We start from the raw sequence: 18,603 nt of genomic DNA on the forward strand, positions 1-18,603 counted from the left end.
CAATGTGTCAGAATGTGTCACAATGACAAGAACTGAATGTGATGAAGCCGTGAGATAAGCTGGAAGCCTCATCTTACACACTTCCTCAACTGAACTCTGTGTCCTGTCTCTAGGACCGGGCCATGTCGTCTCTAGGACCGGGCCGTGTCCTGTCTCTAGGACCGGGCCGTGTCCTGTCTCTAGGACCGGGCCGTGTCCTGTCTCTAGGACAGGGCCGTGCCCTGCCTCTAGGACAAGGCCGTGCCCTGTCTCTAGGACAAGGCCGTGTCCTGTCTCTAGGACAAGGCCGTGTCCTGTCTCTAGGACAAGGCCGTGTCCTGTCTCTAGGACAAGGCCGTGTCCTGTCTCTAGGACAAGGCCGTGTCCTGTCTCTAGGACAAGGCCGTGTCCTGTCTCTAGGACAAGGCCGTGTCCTGTCTCTAGGACAAGGCCGTGTCCTGTCTCTAGACTCTAGGACAGGGCTGTGTCCTGTCTCTAGACTCTAGGACAGGGCTGTGTACTGTCTCTAGACTCTAGGACAGGGCTGTGTACTGTCTCTAGGACAGGGCTGTGTACTGTCTCTAGGACAGGGCTGTGTACTGTCTCTAGGACAGGGCTGTGTACTGTCTCTAGGACAGGGCTGTGTACTGTCTCTAGGACAGGGCTGTGTACTGTCTCTAGGACAGGGCTGTGTACTGTCTCTAGGACAGGGCTGTGTACTGTCTCTAGACTCTAGGACAAGGCTGTGTCCTGTCTCTAGGACAAGGCTGTGTACTGTCTCTAGGACCAGGCTGTGTACGGTCTCTAGGAGAAGGCTGTGTATGGTCTCTAGACTCTAGGACAGGGCTGTGTCCTGTCTCTAGGACAAGGCTGTGTACTGTCTCTAGACTCTAGGACCAGGCTGTGTACTGTCTCTAGGACAAGGCTGTGTACTGTCTCTAGACTCTAGGACAAGGCTGTGTCCTGTCTCTAGGACAAGGCTGTGTACTGTCTCTAGGACCGGGCTGTGTACCGTCTCTAGACTCTAGGACCGGGCTGTGTACTGTCTCTAGACTCTAGGACCAGACTCTAGGACTCTAGGACCAGGCTGTGTACCGTCTCTAGACTCTAGGACCAGGCTGTGTACCGTCTCTAGACTCTAGGACCAGGCTGTGTACCGTCTCTAGACTCTAGGACCAGGCTGTGTACTGTCTCTAGACTCTAGGACCAGGCTGTGTACTGTCTCTAGACTCTATGACCAGGCTGTGTACTGTCTCTAGACTCTAGGACCAGGCTGTGTACCGTCTCTAGACTCTAGGACCAGGCTGTGTACCGTCTCTAGACTCTAGGACCAGGCTGTGTACTGTCTCTAGACTCTAGGACCAGGCTGTGTACTGTCTCTAGACTCTAGGACCAGGCTGTGTACTGTCTCTAGACTCTATGACCAGGCTGTGTACTGTCTCTAGACTCTAGGACCAGGCTGTGTACTGTCTCTAGGACAGGGCTGTGTCCAATAATAACTCTAGGACAAACATATTGCTCACCTGCTGCAAAGAGAGAGCCATGGAGAGATCTCGGAAATAAAAGTCCTGAAATGAAAATGGCTTCCCTATTAAGCTAGAGCTATGAAGAAAGAAATCCTGGAGTTTTGGTGCAGGTACAGAAAACCAGCGCAAAAATAAAATGGCGATATTCTCAAAACCAGAGACAGACAGACACAGACAGACAGACAGACAGACCTTGTTTCTGTTCACAGTTGACAGCACAGCCTAGTATGAGTTGCAGCATCCTGCCCAGCTCTGCAGCGTCTGAGTGTTCTCCTATCAGGTTGATGTCTGGCAGGGTGAAGTCATTGATCTGCTGTTGAAGGACCTCCTGGTTGTAGTCCAGTATACCTTTCAACACCTTCTTTAGATTACTGATCTGAAAAGGAGGAGGGAAGATGTGACATTGGGACTGTGGCACTGACAAGGGCTTTAGAGCAGATGGCAGCAACACATAAAGACAGTGTATTAAAACCATCATCATCATCATCATCATACCTTTAGCCGCCAGTTATCTCCCACCTCGGGCTTGATCCTACTGATCCAGTTGTCAGTGAAATACACAATGTCTCTGGAGGAGAGAAAGGTAAGTGGTCACATATGGGAGAAAGAAAGTGAAGAGAGAAGACAACACCTAGCCACAACACCTAGCTACAACGCCTAGCCACAACACCTAGCTACAACACCTAGCCACAACATCTAGCCACAACATCTAGCCACAACGCCTAGCTACAACGCCTAGCTACAACGCCACAAGCCACAACACCTAGCCACAACACCTAGCCACAACATCTAGCCACAACGCCTAGCTACAACGCCTAGCTACAACGCCTAGCCACAACACCTAGCCACAACATCTAGCCACAACGCCTAGCCACAACGCCTAGACACAACGCCTAGCCACAACGCCCAGACACAACACCTAGCCACAACACCTAGCCACAACACCTAGCCACCAGGTCTAGAAAGAATGCTTAGCCACAACCCATAGCCACCAGGCCTAGCCACAACCCATAGCCACAACACCCACTAAAAGGTTGGTTTGATGGTTAAACAAAATATAACCACTGACACTCACATTTTTTGTAGGGCCTGGGCCATGACGATCCCACTTGTGAGATCGTCCACTGTTCTGCATGGTGCCTCCAATCCAAACGTCTGGATCTAGATGAAAAAGGACAGAAAAACAGAATCATTTCCTGCTATGAAATATTACAGAGATACCCACCGAACCTTAAATTACATTCATCATTACTTGACATCTCCCCTCTTCACAAAGTCTCAAAACATGGCCACTGTACATTCCCAACTTCTTTTTTGGAAAAATGGAGTGGAGCTCTACAACGATTAGGTTGAGCCTTGAGGCTACTCGGTCTTCTACTTATCGGTTTTTGGGACTTTGCAGGAAATTAGTAAAAGACAGAGCACTTTTGTCCACTCCAGGGATGACCTCTCTCTCTGTGTTGATAACATGTTAATACTCCAGGGATGACCTCTCTCTCTCTGTGTTGATAACATGTTAATACTCCAGGGATGACCTCTCTCTCTCTGTGTTGATAACATGTTAATACTCCAGGGATGACCTCTCTCTGTGTTGATAACATGTTAATACTCCAGGGATGACCTCTCTCTCTCTGTGTTGATAACATGTTAATACTCCAGGGATGACCTCTCTCTCTCTGTGTTGATAACATGTTAATACTCCAGGGATGACCTCTCTCTCTGTGTTGATAACATGTTAATACTCCAGGGATGACCTCTCTCTCTGTGTTGATAACATGTTAATACTCCAGGGATGACCTCTCTCTATGTTGATAACAGTCATCCATGTCCTTCTGATGACCCAGCAGTGTTGTCACTCTAAATAAACAGACTGAACTCAGCAGAGGAGAGGTACAAGACATGGATGGTGCCATGGTCAATGCCATAATTACAGTCACACAGAAAGACAGACTCACCTCCGTCCTGAATTGAATGTCTCCAACGGGGAGGTTATTTCCTACATGACTGACCTCCAGGAGACCCTTTTGGGACCGAGACCATTGACCAACCCAAGAACTACATGTACTTCTGTTCAGTTGAGTGTTTTTGAGATGATCTGTATAATGAAAAGGGCTATATAAACTAAATATATTATTATTACTTCCTAGTAAAAGGGTAGGTTAGCCTTTGAGGCTAATATTTAATGTTATAGGCTATGTTTAGGCTGTTTTACATTAAAATACCAAGCGTATATCACTGAATCCTGCTGTACAGGCACACTAAGGTTAAGAGCTATAAATAGTCTACAGACTTACCTCACCACCAAGGATGTGTGGTGACCTACAGCTGCAACCCTGATCAGAGTAGGACTACTGCTGCAACCCTGATCAGAATAGAGATCTATAGCTGCAACCCCGATCAGAGTAGAGGTCTATAGCTGCAACCCCGATCAGAGTAGAGGCCTACAACTGCAACCCTGATCAGAGTAGGACTACTGCTGCAACCCTGATCAGAATAGAGATCTATAGCTGCAACCCCGATCAGAGTAGAGGTCTATAGCTGCAACCCCGATCAGAGTAGAGGCCTACAACTGCAACCCTGATCAGAGTAGGACTACTGCTGCAACCCTGATCAGAATAGAGATCTATAGCTGCAACCCCGATCAGAGTAGAGGTCTACAGCTGCAACCCCGATCAGAGTAGAGGCCTACAACTGCAACCCTGATCAGAGTAGGATTACTGCTGTAACCCTGATCAGAATAGAGATCTATAGCTGCAACCATGATCAAAGTAGAGGTCTATAGCTGCAACCCCGATCAGAGTAGAGGTCTATAGCTGCAACCCCGATCAGAGTAGAGGTCTATAGCTGCAACCCTGATCAGAGTAGAGGTCTATAGCTGCAACCCTGATCAGAGTAGAGGTCTATAGCTGCAACCCTGATCAGAGTAGAGGTCTATAGCTGCAACCCCGATCAGAGTAGAGGTCTATAGCTGCAACCCTGATCAGAGTAGGACTACTGCTGCAACCCTGATCAGAATAGAGATCTATAGCTGCAACCCTGATCAGAGTAGAGGTCTATAGCTGCAACCCTGATCAGAGTAGAGGTCTATAGCTGCAACCCTGATCAGAGTAGGACTACTGCTGCAACCCTGATCAGAATAGGACTACTGCTGCAACCCTGATCAGAATAGGACTACTGCTGCAACCCTGATCAGAATAGGACTACTGCTGCAACCCTGATCAGAGTAGAGGACTACTGCTGAACCCTGATCAGAGTAGGACTACTGCTGAACCCTGATCAGAATAGGACTACTGCTGAACCCTGATCAGAATAGGACTACTGCTGCAACCCTGATCAGAGTAGAGGACTACTGCTGAACCCTGATCAGAGTAGGACTACTGCTGAACCCTGATCAGAGTAGGACTACTGCTGCAACCCTGATCAGAGTAGGACTACTGCTGAACCCTGATCAGAGTAGGACTACTGCTGCAACCCTGATCAGAGTAGAGGACTACAGCTGAACCCTGATCAGAGTAGAGGACTACAGCTGCAACCCTGATCAGAGTAGGACTACTGCTGCAACCCTGATCAGAGTGTCACTGCAGGCTGGTGCTCCAGGCTTGGAAATGTAGGAGGGTTCACATAAATATTGGTTGTTTATATTTGAGAAGAAAATACCTGCAGACATTTAGACAAATTCTGTACTTTCTGCATCCTTCTCTGGTCGTTTCAAGTCACAGAGCACGGGTTGTCATTTTACCACTACCTTCCTTTAACAATTAGACAGGCTTGAAAAAGACTACAGTTTTCTTTTGATTAGGCAGCCCCTTTTCATAGTTTCCCACAAATCAAAGCCATCAAGGTGATTTGTCATCAACTAAGGTTGCATTAAACTGCAGTTACAACAGTCATTGAAAAAGACAGGAAAGATACAGTAAACAGATCAGAAAGAGAATTGAGTACCGTGTGAACATCTCTTACATTTCATGTGTGTACTGTGCAGATGATGTGCTTATGAGACATGTGTTAAGGCGTAACCCTAATCCTGATGTATCAGATGTGACAATCGTCAGGGCCGTTAGCTAGGCTGTTCACACACACACACACACACACACACACACCTCTCTCTGTACTGCTACTTATGAAAAATGGCTTTGCGTGAGGAGGGAGAACAATTAACTAAATGTCAAACTCAACTGCCACTTTCAAACCTTCCACAGCTACTGAATGAAATTCTGGCGACTTTGGCAAATGAATATTACTGAACTAAACCAGCTTATGAACCGTAATCGTTTTATGTGATAAAGAAGATAATTTGCTGATTATGTTTTGGTGGTCAGTGATTAGTTTAATAATATTGTGTATTTGAATACATAACGGTCTCTGTGGAGTAGCATAGAGGCGATGAGTGACTGCCAGCTGGCCTGGCTAGAAGACCCGTCACAGTTGATGTTGACAAAGCTGCTGTTGGGTTTTTAAATGTAGCCCTCACATGCTAGTTAGGAAACCCTACCCTGCCCGTGACTCTGTGTACTAACAGAGGCAAAGGTTGCGCCAGGAACACTGGTCAGCAGAGCAGAATCCCACCGCCGCCTCATAAACAATGTCCACTCCGAGAAACATGAACTGGTACAAGGTCCTTCGACCTTCTTATGAAATAAAGCCAACTCCGACGGATCAAATCCTAATTCATCTTCTAATCTTTAAAAAATAAAAATAAAACATGTCCGTGTAAAAATAACCACCAAAGCCCCTGGGGACTCAAGGAGACTATTTTTACCATCTGTTTGTGATGGAAATAGACACGGGATGGTTTTTCATTACCGTCAAAAACTATTACATTGGAATATTTGTAGCTACTTTTCAGTGAATACCTTTCAGTCAACTTGTGCAATACTTTTAGGAGATAAAGCAGATTGCATTCTTCATATCACCTGTCACGTTAAGCTTACAGGTAAGATCCCAGTCTGCGTTTGTTTACAAGCTCACAACCAGAGAAAACCGAAGCCTTGTGAGTCACTCACTGTTGTGCAGCACGGACCAATGAATCTAGTTACAGTATGGAATTCACAACTCAATGTTGGCCAGCTAGATATCTCATAACTATTAAGTTAACTGTCTAAAATGTGCTAAATGCTGCATTTGGTGTGCTCATTTAGTAGCTCGTTATCTAGCTGGCTAAGTGGTTAGTTATCTGGCTAGCTGGCTAAGTGGTTAGTTATCTGGCTAGCTGGCTAAGTGGTTAGTTATCTGGCTAGCTGGCTAAGTGGTTAGTTATCTGGCTAGCAGGCTAAGTGGTTAGTTATCTGGCTAGCTGGCTAAATGGTTAGTTATCTGGCTAGCTGGCTAAATGGTTAGTTATCTGGCTAGCTGGCTAAATGGTTAGTTATCTGGCTAGCTGGCTAAATGGTTAGTTATCTGGCTAGCTGGCTAAATGGTTAGTTATCTGGCTAGCTGGCTAAATGGTTAGTTATCTGGCTAGCTGGCTAAATGGTTAGTTATCTGGCTAGCTGGCTAAATGGTTAGTTATCTGGCTAGCTGGCTAAATGGTTAGTTATCTGGCTAGCTGGCTAAATGGTTAGTTATCTGGCTAGCTGGCTAAATGGTTAGTTATCTGGCTAGCTGGCTAAATGGTTAGTTATCTGGCTAGCTGGCTAAATGGTTAGTTATCTAGCTAGCTGGCTAAGTGGTTAGTTATCTAGCTAGCTGGCTAAGTGGTTAGTTATCTAGCTAGCTAGCTAAGTGGTTAGTTATCTAGCTAGCTAGCTAAGTGGTTAGTTATCTAGCTAGCTAGCTAAGTGGTTAGTTATCTAGCTAGCTAGCTAAGTGGTTAGTTATCTAGCTAGCTAGCTAAGTGGTTAGTTATCTAGCTAGCTAGCTAAGTGGTTAGTTATCTAGCTAGCTAGCTAAGTGGTTAGTTATCTAGCTAGCTAGCTAAGTGGTTAGTTATCTAGCTAGCTAGCTAAGTGGTTAGTTATCTAGCTAGCTAGCTAAGTGGTTAGTTATCTAGCTAGCTAAGTGGTTAGTTATCTAGCTAGCTAAGTGGTTAGCGTCTCTTGGTAACAGCAGAGAATGCCCTCCTGGATCACAACACGTTTCCTGTAGAGCAAGAGGATGTTTTGCGAAGTTATGATTTTACCTTTTTTTTCGACCCCCCGAGAGTTTACAGTTGTCTAGAAAGCGCCACCAGTTGTCTAGAAAGCGCCACCAGTTGTCTAGAAAGCGCCACCAGCTGTCTAGAAAGCACCACCAGCTGTCTAGAAAGCACCACCAGCTGTCTAGAAAGCGCCACCAGCTGTCTAGAAAGCACCACCAGCTGCCTAGAAAGCACCACCAGCTGCCTAGAAAGCGCCACCAGCTGTCTAGAAAGCGCCACCAGTTGTCTAGAAAGCGCCACCAGCTGCCTAGAAAGCGCCACCAGCTGCCTAGAAAGCACCACCAGCTGTCTAGAAAGCACCACCAGCTGTCTAGAAAGCACCACCAGCTGTCTAGAAAGCACCACCAGCTGTCTAGAAAGCACCACCAGCTGCCTAGAAAGCACCACCAGCTGCCTAGAAAGCACCACCAGCTGCCTAGAAAGCGCCACCAGCTGTCTAGAAAGCGCCACCAGTTGTCTAGAAAGCGCCACCAGCTGCCTAGAAAGCACCACTAGCTGTCTAGAAAGCACCACCAGCTGTCTAGAAAGCACCACCAGCTGTCTAGAAAGCACCACCAGCTGTCTAGAAAGCACCACCAGCTGTCTAGAAAGCACCACCAGCTGTCTAGAAAGCACCACCAGCTGCCTGAAAGCGCCACCAGCTGTCTAGAAAGCCCCACCAGCTGTCTAGAAAGCGCCACCAGTTGTCGGAGAAAGCGCCACCAGCTGTCTAGAAAGCGCCACCAGCTGTCTAGAAAGCGCCACCAGTTGTCTAGAAAGCACCACCAGCTGTCTAGAAAGCGCCACCAGCTGTCTAGAAAGCACCACCAGCTGTCTAAAAACGCCACCAGTTGTCTAGAAAGCGCCACCAGCTGTCTAGAAAGCACCACCAGCTGTCACACCGAGGCCTGTACTCTGGAGCAGGATCAATTTGGAGGGTCCGTCATGGTCTGGGGCGGTGTGTCCACAGCATCATTAGACTGAGCTTGTTGTCATTGCAGGCAATCTCAACGCTGTGCGTTACAGGGAAGACATCCTCCTCCCTCATTCTGCCATGGCCAACGAAGAGCCCGGATCTCAATCCCATTGAGCACGTCTGGGACCTGTTGGATCGGAGGGTGAGGGCTACGGCCATTCCCCCCAGAAATGTCCGGGAACTTGCAGGTGACTTGGTGGAAGAGTGAGGTAACATCTCACAGCAAGAACGGGCAAATCTGGTGCAGTTCATGAGGAGGAGATGCACTGCAGTACTTAATGCAGCTGGTGGCCACACCAGATACTGACTGTAACTTTTATTCAGAAGCAAAGTAAAAACAGCATCGTTGACATCAACATAGTACACATAAGAGCATGTGCTGCATTGAACAAGCAGACTGAACACTAGAGACTCCTGGTCAAGGAACAACAAATGCACACATTGAGTGACTCAAGAGAGATGAGATGACTTAAGTAGCGTAGTAAACGATAACTACTGGACGTTACACAAAGCGAATCACCTTTAACAAAGCAAATACCATTATATTAGGTCAATTAAAAACTCAAACCGGTCCGTGCATCAATACTGGTATATCATAAAATACGGTATACCACCCAGCCCTAAACGCTATCACTATGTACTGGTTTTAATATCGATGGTTAAATTAGGTGAAAAGGAGACTGGAGTGCCACTAAGGTAAGAGTTAAGGTTATGGTTAAGGTAAAGATTATGGTTAGGGTTAAGGTTAAGGTAAAGATTATGGTTAGGGTTAAGGTTAGGGACGTCCCAAGGATCCCTGATAGCATCACCAACCATATGTTACAACGCTTGTTTACGGAAGACAGAGGTGAATACTGTGCTAATTATGTATCTGAGTCTCTGAACACCTGTGTGTAACCGAAGGCAATACACCAGAAAAGTGCTCTAATTGAAGAATACTTTCGGCTGCAACTGTGTTAATCCCGGTAAAAAATAAATAAATACATTTTTTTAAATAAACAGTGTACAGTAAGTGTATATATATATATATATATATATAGTGTATATATATATATATATATATATAAAAAATAATTTCACAATGCAAAAAAATATGTATATATATATATATATATATATATTTTTTTTTTTTGCATTGTGAAATAATTTTTGATTTGATGTGAACGTAGATGTATTTATGTTTCTAAACCCATATCACAAGCGATGATTATTAACGTTTCTAAACGTTAAAACAGAGCTCACATGGAGCCATCTGTCCGCAGTACCATCATCAGCTGTAGAGCCGCCTTGGGCTCCTGAAAACTCGGGTTGGGCTTCGCTAGACGACTACGTTTGGCATTACAACGCAATCTAGTTAGTTCAATTTCGTCTCACACTTGTTCATCAAATCCGAGTTGAATTATTATGGGCGACCAAAAGATAATACATTTGATACGTACCCATGTTAAAAGGCTGTCGCACAGTTCAACTCGATCCACAGAATTCAAGGTACTCATCGTATTTGTAGTTCAATTTAATCCACAGAGATCGCTCTTATTTATCAGGGAAAAAATGACTAGACAGTCGGCTCGGCGAGATGAAATCAACAACACGTCTGATCAACTGGATTAAACAAAAATGAGGATTTATTTCGACGAAAAACGCTACTCGGTTTCCCGACGGGATAGATACGGTCCCACCGCCTCTTTTCACGTATAGAAATACATACAGCGTCGAATATAAAAAGGTTATTTTATCAGTAAACAGTCACGTTGAGACACATCCACCGGTCTATCCTCTTCTGTCAAGCTTTTTTCCAACCAGCTGGGGGAAACGATGCCACCCTTTTTTGGACCGAAGCTCCGAGCCTGAATAAGATCAACCGTCTTTTATCAAAGTTAGTCAATTCTGAATCCCTCTCAATCATTAAATAATCATAAGCATATAGAAAAAAGCACAAATAAATATCAAATAACTTATTCCATGAACATTTGAATAAATACATCGGGTTGAATTTAGTGCAGGCAGTACTTGGGACGCCAAAGCTACGTAGGCTAGAAAAAAGGACCCCTGTAAGAACATGAAAGTGGAGCAACTAATTAAAAGGGTGAGACTTTTAGCTTCTAACAGATGTATTTTACCCTATTTGCTGTCTTATTGTCCATAGTTAAAACATGCGACAGATATCAGTGACATGTAACTATACCTCTGTGTTGTATGGTCTGTAGCTAGTTATATTTAGATATAATTGATATGTAACTATACCTCTGTGTTGTATGGTCTGTAGCTAGTTATATTTAGATATAATTGATATGTAACTATACCTCTGTGTTGTATGGTCTGTAGCTAGTTATATTTAGATATAATTCACATGTAACTATACCTCTGTGTTGTATGGTCTGTAGCTAGTTATATTTAGATATAATTGATATGTAACTATACCTCTGTGTTGTATGGTCTGTAGCTAGTTATATTTAGATATATGTATACTATACCTCTGTGTTGTATGGTCTGTAGCTAGTTATATTTAGATATAATTGATATGTAACTATACCTCTGTGTTGTATGGTCTGTAGCTAGTTATATTTAGATATAATTGATATGTAACTATACCTCTGTGTTGTATGGTCTGTAGCTAGTTATATTTAGATATGTAACTATACCTCTGTGTTGTATGGTCTGTAGCTAGTTATATTTAGATATAATTGATATGTAACTATACCTCTGTGTTGTATGGTCTGTAGCTAGTTATATTTAGATATAATTGATATGTAACTATACCTCTGTGTTGTATGGTCTGTAGCTAGTTATATTTAGATATAATTGATATGTAACTATACCTCTGTGTTGTATGGTCTGTAGCTAGTTATATTTAGATATAATTGATATGTAACTATACCTCTGTGTTGTATGGTCTGTAGCTAGTTATATTTAGATATAATTGATATGTAACTATACCTCTGTGTTGTATGGTCTGTAGCTAGTTATATTTAGATATAATTGATATGTAACTATACCTCTGTGTTGTATGGTCTGTAGCTAGTTATATTTAGATATGTAACTATACCTCTGTGTTGTATGGTCTGTAGCTAGGTATATTTAGATATAATTGATATGTAACTATACCTCTGTGTTGTATGGTCTGTAGCTAGTTATATTTAGATATGTAACTATACCTCTGTGTTGTATGGTCTGTAGCTAGTTATATTTATATTTCTAGCCCTTGAGTTCTCAACTGAAGGTATGGACCACAGTTCAATCAATTAACTACAATATCCACGCTCTATTTCAGGGTGTAAAAAATGTATTAATCCTCGCTAGCGATATGTCATTTTTTTGGGGCGACCAGACCAAATTCATATAGACATGTAAGTTATTGATCAGTGGTTGTGGTTGAACGCAGGTCTAAGAAGCGGTTGATATGTTATATGTGCGCTATTTCTATGGTTCACGTTACTTTTCTGGGTCTTTTTACTTTTGGTTTTTGTACACCAGCTGAAAATACTTTTTTGTTTTTTTTTATTTTAAAGTACAAGCTATTTCACAGTGTTTTAAATGGTTCTCTACACTGTCTAGCATGTCACAGCAAACTATTTAGATTGTCTTTGCAACCAGGAAATGGCGGAGCGATTTCTGCGTTATGCACCTTTTCACTTTCATATACAGTACCAGTCAAATGTTTGGACACATCTATTCATTCAAGGGTTTATTTCTTTTGACTATTTTATACATTGTAGAATAATAGTGAAGATATCAAAACTATGAAATAACACATAGAATCATGTAGTAACTAAAAAAGTTTTAAACAAATCAATATCTTTTATAGTCACCATTTGCCTTGACAGCTTTGCACACTCTTGGCATTCTCTCAACCAGGTTTGTGAGGAATGCTTTTCTAATAGTCTTGAAGGAGTTCCCACATATGCTGAGCACTTGTTGGCTGCTTTTCCTTCACTCTGCGGTCCAACTCATCCCAAACCATCTCAATTGAGTTGAGGTCGGGTGATTGTGGAGGCCAGGTCATCTGATGGAGCACTCCATCACTCTCCTCCTTGGTCAAATAGCCCTTACACAGCCTGGAGGTGTGTTGGGTCATTGTCCTGTTGAAAAACAAATGTTAGTCCCAGTAACCGAAAGGTTGCTGGATCGAATCCGCGAGCTGACAAAGTAAGAAATCTGCCGTTCTGCACTTGAACAAGACAGTTAACCCCCTGTTCCCTGGTAGGTTGTCATTGTAAATAATAATTTGTTCTTAACTGGCTTGCCAAGTTAAAAAAATTATAATAAATGTGCAAACCAGATGGGATGGCATATCGCTGCAGAATGATGTGGTAGCCATGCTGTGTTAAGTGTGCCTTGAATTCTAAATAAATCAGTGTCACCAGCAAAGCACCACCACCTCCATGCTTCACGGTGGGAACCACACATGCTGAGATTATCTGTTCACCTACTCTGCGTCTCACAAAGACACGGCGGTTGGAACCAAAAATCTCAAATTTAGACAGATTTCCACCTGTCTAATGTCCAATGCTTGTGTTTTTTGGCACAAGTGAGTCTTTTCTTCTTATTGGTGTCCTTTAGTAGTGGTTTCTTTGCAGTAATTCGACCATGAAGGCCTGATTCATGCAGTCTCCTCTGAACAGTTGATGTTGAGATGTGTCTGTTACTTGAACTCTGTGAAGCATTTATTTGGGCTGCAATCTGAGGTGCAGTTAACTCCCATGAACTTATCCTCTGCAGCAGAGGTAACTCTGGGTCTTCCTTTCCTGTGGCGGTCCTCATGAGAGACAGGTAACTCTAATGAACTTATCCTCTGCAGTAGAGGTAACTCTGGGTCTTCCTTTCCTGTGGCAGTCCTCATGAGAGCCAGTTTCATCATAGTGCTTGATGGTTTTTGCGACTGCACTTGAAGAAACTTTCAAACTTCTTAAATGTTCCAGACTGACTGACCTTCATGTCTTAAAGTAATGATGGACTGTTGTTTCTCTTTGCTTATTTGATCTGTTCTTTCCATAATATGGACTTGGTCTTTCACCACATCTTCTGTATACTCCCCTTTTCACAACTGATTGGCTCAAATGCATTAAGAAAGGAAGAAATTCCACAAATTAACATTTTTACGCATGGCAAACCTGTAAATTGAATTGCATTCCAGGTGACTACTTGGTGAAGCTGGTTGAGAGAATGCCAAGAGTGTGCGACGCTGTCATCAAGGCAAAGGGTGGCTACTTTGAAAAATCTCAAAAATAAAATATATTTTGTTTAACTTTTTATTTTTATATTACATGATTCCATGTGTGTTATTTCATAGTTTTGATGTCTTCACTATTATTCTACAATTTTAGAAAATAGTAAAAAAATAAAAAACTTTGACTGGTAAGAAAGAGAATCTTTCAAATACAAAAGATACAAAGTTGTGACCTCGGAAATGAGACCTCTCACTTTGCACTCGTTTTTCATTGGCCTATTCCTTATTTCCTCCGTTTCTCAAAAATAGAACCGGCTGCAACTTTCCTAAACTACCTACACTAAGTGTGTTTGACTTTCTCCTAAGTGAGATACTTTTAAGTTTCAAATGTTTCTAAAACTGTATCACGTGTGAGCGTGTGAGTGGCGAGCGGTGCATATTTGCGTTTTAGAAGGGGCATTTCCCCTCAGAAAGCTAAAAGGGTATGCCCAATGGCAGAATGGCCGACATGTACTCTCTGTTCTAACCCAGGTCTGTAGGATATGATTAAGTGGCATGGATGAAAACAATGGAAATGGGGAGGTGGACTATTTGCTGCAAGTTGAAGACTCAATCATAGAAGGAGTCAGCAACCCGGTGTTGTTTGTGGTCGTTCTCAGTGTCACGTTCTTGAGTGGACTGGTAACTCTGCTCTGCAGGTAGGCCTACTGTACTTCTATTCACAGCCTGGTGATGTTTTTGAAACCAGTTATTTCGCTTTTTTTTAATGTTTTGAGTTTCCTGTTTTTGTTTTTAACTGAAATGCCAGTGAACGTTCTTGTTAAGTGTTTTCCTGAAAGAAAGTGTTTTTTCTTTTCTTCATTCTACTCACGTGCAGAAATGAACAGCAGAACATCCACCCAGAGAACCAGGAACATGTTCGTGCCGTCCGACAGCAGCTGCAGTCTGACTCGCAGGTGAGAGGATGTTACAATGCTCCCGTGGCCAGCGTGTTGTGACTTCCTTCTCCTTGGAAGTATCACACAACATCCTTTAAAATAATCATCTCAAATCAAAGTTTATTACGTTTTACAGGATACAGTGCTGTTAAATGCTTAATTTACTAGCTCTCCCTCAAAAGTGCAATACTCTCTCTCTCTCTCTTCTCTCTCTTCCCCCCCTCCCCTCTCTTCTCTCTCTTTCTCTCTCTCTTTCTTTCTCTCTCTTTCTCTCTCTCTTTCTCTCCTCTTCTCTCTCTTTCTCTCCTCTCTTCTCTCTCTTTCTCTCCTCTCTTCTTTCTCTCTCTTTCTCTCCTCTTCTTTCTCTCTCTTTCTCTCTCTTTCTCTCTTCTCTCCTCTCTTCTCTCTCTTTCTCTCCTCTCTTCTCTCTCTTTCTCTCCTCTCTTCTCTCTTTCTCTCTTCTCTCTCTTTCTCTCCTCTCTTTCTCTCTTCTCTCCTCTCTTCTCTCTCTTTCTCTCCTCTCTTCTTTCTCTCTCTTTCTCTCCTCTCTTCTTTCTCTCTCTTTCTCTCCTCTCTTCTTTCTCTCTCTTTCTCTCCTCTCTTCTTTCTCTCTCTTTCTCTCCTCTCTTCTTTCTCTCTCTTTCTCTCCTCTCTTCTTTCTCTCTCTTTCTCTCTTTCTCTCCTCTCTTCTTTCTCTCTCTTTCTCTCTTTCTCTCTCTCTTTCTCTCTTTCTCTCCTCTCTCCTCTCTTCTCTCTTTCTCTCTTCTCTCTCTTTCTCTCCTCTCTTTCTCTCTTCTCTCCTCTCTTCTCTCTCTTTCTCTCCTCTCTTCTTTCTCTCTCTTTCTCTCTCTCTTCTTTCTCTCTCTTTCTCTCTCTCTTCTTTCTCTCTCTTCCTCTCTCTCTTCTTTCTCTCTCTTCCTCTCTCTCTTCTTTCTCTCTCCTTCTCTCTCTCTTCTTTCTCTCTCTTTCTCTCTTTCTCTCCTCTCTTCTTTCTCTCTCTTTCTCTCTTTCTCTCTCTCTTTCTCTCTTTCTCTCCTCTCTTCTCTCTCTTTCTCTTCTCTCTTTCTCTCCTCTCTTTCTCTTCTCTCTTTCTCTCCTCTCTTTCTCTCTTCTCTCCTCTCTTCTCTCTCTTTCTCTCCTCTCCTCTCTCTTTCTCTCCTCTCTTCTCTCTCTTTCTCTCCTCTCCTCTCTCTTTCTCTCCTCTCTTCTCTCTCTTTCTCTCCTCTCTTCTCTCTCTCTCTCTCCTCTCTCAGGAAGGTGAACCAACAGAGCCCAGGCAGCAGTTCTATACAGACATGTCCTGTCCAGTGTGTCTACAGCAGGCCGTGCTGCCTGTGGAAACCAACTGTGGACATCTCTTCTGTGGTTAGTGTGTGTTTAAATACGTCATTAGGGTCTGTCGTGCTCTGTCATTTCAACTAAGAAGAAGGAATCTGAACTAGCTACAATAAAACTGATATAGCCGTTGGATAGATGCATTCAGTGAATATAAACACATTTTTGTTGTATTTTCAAGGTTCTTGTATAATTGCATATTGGCGATATGGGACATGGCTTGGTGCTATCAACTGTCCCATCTGCAGACAAATGGTAAGACGTCTTCAAATACCCATTATAACTTGTGTTTACTGGCAATACATGTATCATCATGCACATAGTAATACTACTCGTACATAGTGCTGAAGTTGCTACTATACTCTTGCTATGTTCTCATTTTGATTCTTAAATAAAAGGAAAATAACATTTTCAGGACAGTTATTGCACAGTACTGCAGTTGTTCTTGGTGCACTGACCCCTCTACCCTATGTGCACAGGTGACCCTGCTGTTCCCTCTCTTTCATGAGCATGCCACCCCTCAGCAGGTACAGGTTGATCCGCTCCTCATCCTCCGGGAACTCGGCGACTACAACCGCAGGTTCTCAGGACAACCCAGATCGGTATGTATTTCAAATCCAATGTTTATTTGTTTATTTATTTATTGTTTGCGCAGAATACAACAGGTCTAGATCTTAGTGAAATGCTTACTTTGTCTTATGCAGTCAGAGACAGGTTGTCTGAGTGATTGATACATGTGTATGTGAGGGTCAATTCTCTCCCTGCGGAATAGATAAATCGATATTTATTGAAAGCAGAGTTGGCCGCAGAGGCAGATACTCCTCACATTGAAATGCTTTGGGCTTGTTTCTCAGACCCTGAATCCCATCTCAATAGCCTATTAATGGATGATAGGCTTTACTGAAGTTGTGAGACGTTGCAAGTCAAGAAATTGAGATGCATTGTGAGCTTTAGATTGCAGATAGATGGGCCTAGTGCACGGTTCTGACTCGGTCTGCATGTTGGCTGATCTGCCTGTACTGTGTCCCTCTCTCTCCGTCCCAAGCTAGCTCCATGTGTTTGTGTTCTCGGAAGTACGGAAACTAACCAGTCTCCTCCGTTCCAAAAACACTGAATCTTTAGGAGTCCATTCCTAGCCGACTCAAATCTTGACACTCAGAAATGGGAGTCGACACCAGGAGTCGAGGAATCAATGATTTTGGAGTCGACTCTTCACAACTACGAAATCGTCGTTAACAGTTAGGAAAATGTCAGAGAAAGGCAAGCGACAGCCGTGAAGTCCTGTATGACTTTGAGAAGTTAAATGCTACCTTTTTGAGATGGAATTCATATTCAGTAATGGTAGTACTGGTGCAATGCTTAACCATCTGAAAGAGACCGACTCTAAACGTTGTTGGCAGTAGCACAGCTGCATTGTGATCACATGGAATTTTATGATTTTTTTTGTTATCGCTTTAATGGGATACCGATAATATAAGAAAATGTCAGTTTAAAATGTGAAGCGAAATTGTCAGTTTGTCACATCCTTAGTATTAATGTTGTGCATTACACTAAATCCTTTTCTCCCATCTCAGCTGATGGACCGGCTGCGTGACGTCCCCACGTTGCTGCGCCACCTCTTCAGGGAGATGTTCTCCGTAGGGGGCCTGTTCTGGATGTTTCGTATCCGTATCCTGCTGTGTCTGATCGGGGCTCTGACCTACCTGATCTCCCCTCTGGACTTCATCCCCGAGGCTCTGTTCGGTCTGCTAGGCTTCCTGGACGACTTCTTCATCATCCTGCTTCTGTTCATCTATATCTCTATCATGTATAGAGAGGTGGTGACCCAGAGACTGGCAGCGTGATGGAGAGAGGTGGTGACCCAGAGACTGGCAGCGTGATGGAGAGAGGTGGTGACCCAGAGACTGGCAGGATGATGGAGAGAGGTGGTGACCCAGAGACTGGCAGGATGATGGAGAGAGGTGGTGACCCAGAGACTGGCAGGATGATGACACCCGTTCAGTTCGGCTGCGGGGAAATGTGATTGTGATGCAGGAGCCAGGAGGACAATATATGCCATGGACATAGTTACTGATCATCGCTTAGCTTCAGGTCAAAGACACAGTGAGAGTGCTCTGTTGCTTTGGACTGGAGTTCCATCATGCAGAAGTGTGGGGACTAGTTAACGGGTCTGTTGGCAAAATGTTTGTTATCGGCAGGTTGTTATTTCATCAGTTGATGTAATCCTATTGAATATGCTAATCTAAAGTGTGTGTGTGTGTGTGTGTGTGAGAGCGAGAGCGAGAGACTGGGCTGGGACAATAAACTGATAATTACTGACATTGCGTTCCTATTATGTTGTTGGACATTTTTTGTTATTTTTGCTACACATTCCTGTTGATTTGTTCTAAAAACCATTTATTTGGTCAACAGTAATAGCCTATGAATTTAGTTTATTCCTGCTATCAAAGTATCTGCCTGTTCCTGTTTCGCTGTCGACTGCTCTCTAGCTTCCTCTCCCCACTGCATAGGAGGGAGCCACGCATTCTGAGAAGCACAAGCATATGACCGTAAAAATAAAATTGCAA

At 43.4% G+C, this 18,603-nt stretch overlaps 2 protein-coding genes across 5 annotated transcripts in view; one reads left to right on the forward strand and one right to left on the reverse strand.

The window, feature by feature from the left end:
* Window positions 1-10,408, reverse strand: part of LOC121840169 (protein Hook homolog 3-like) — an 82,472-nt gene extending 72,064 nt beyond the window's left edge. Inside the window, exons 1-4 of the mRNA XM_042302045.1 lie at window positions 10,036-10,408; window positions 2,581-2,666; window positions 2,001-2,073; window positions 1,698-1,881 (exon numbers count right to left, since the gene is read on the reverse strand). Of these exons, the coding sequence (XP_042157979.1) occupies window positions 1,698-1,881; window positions 2,001-2,073; window positions 2,581-2,666; window positions 10,036-10,092 (400 nt within the window). The 5' untranslated portion in view covers window positions 10,093-10,408. The remainder of the gene's footprint in view (window positions 1-1,697; window positions 1,882-2,000; window positions 2,074-2,580; window positions 2,667-10,035) is intronic.
* A 170-nt stretch (window positions 10,409-10,578) lies between these two features.
* On the forward strand, window positions 10,579-18,357 carry LOC112262823 (E3 ubiquitin-protein ligase RNF170). Of its 4 annotated transcripts, XM_024438893.2 has the most exons (8): window positions 10,579-10,682; window positions 14,295-14,461; window positions 14,641-14,719; window positions 15,955-16,066; window positions 16,218-16,291; window positions 16,516-16,638; window positions 17,611-17,853; window positions 17,890-18,357. In XM_024438893.2, the coding sequence occupies exons 2-8, from the start codon at window positions 14,319-14,321 to the stop codon at window positions 17,914-17,916; spliced, it is 801 nt and encodes a 266-aa protein (XP_024294661.1). In that variant the 5' UTR covers window positions 10,579-10,682; window positions 14,295-14,318; the 3' UTR covers window positions 17,917-18,357. The 4 variants fall into 4 exon arrangements, with proteins under 4 accessions (XP_024294661.1, XP_024294411.1, XP_024294578.1 ...); XM_024438643.2 differs by having other exon boundaries at window positions 17,611-18,357; XM_024438810.2 differs by lacking the exon at window positions 10,579-10,682 and adding an exon at window positions 10,748-10,771 and having other exon boundaries at window positions 17,611-18,357.
* Window positions 18,358-18,603: the final 246 nt, after the last annotated feature.

The sequence above is a fragment of the Oncorhynchus tshawytscha genome, linkage group LG20 (genome assembly GCF_018296145.1).
Source record: "Oncorhynchus tshawytscha isolate Ot180627B linkage group LG20, Otsh_v2.0, whole genome shotgun sequence".
NCBI classification, from domain to species: domain Eukaryota; kingdom Metazoa; phylum Chordata; class Actinopteri; order Salmoniformes; family Salmonidae; genus Oncorhynchus; species Oncorhynchus tshawytscha.

Excerpts from the sequence above, each read along its gene's own strand:
- LOC112262823 (XM_024438643.2), top strand. The coding sequence starts at position 14,319 with ATGGATGAAAACAATGGAAATGGGGAGGTGGACTATTTGCTGCAAGTT. Across the intron at positions 14,720-15,954 it reads AGCTGCAGTCTGACTCGCAG|GAAGGTGAACCAACAGAGCC; the intron begins GTGAGAGGATGT and ends CTCCTCTCTCAG. Across the intron at positions 16,292-16,515 it reads GTCCCATCTGCAGACAAATG|GTGACCCTGCTGTTCCCTCT; the intron begins GTAAGACGTCTT and ends CTATGTGCACAG.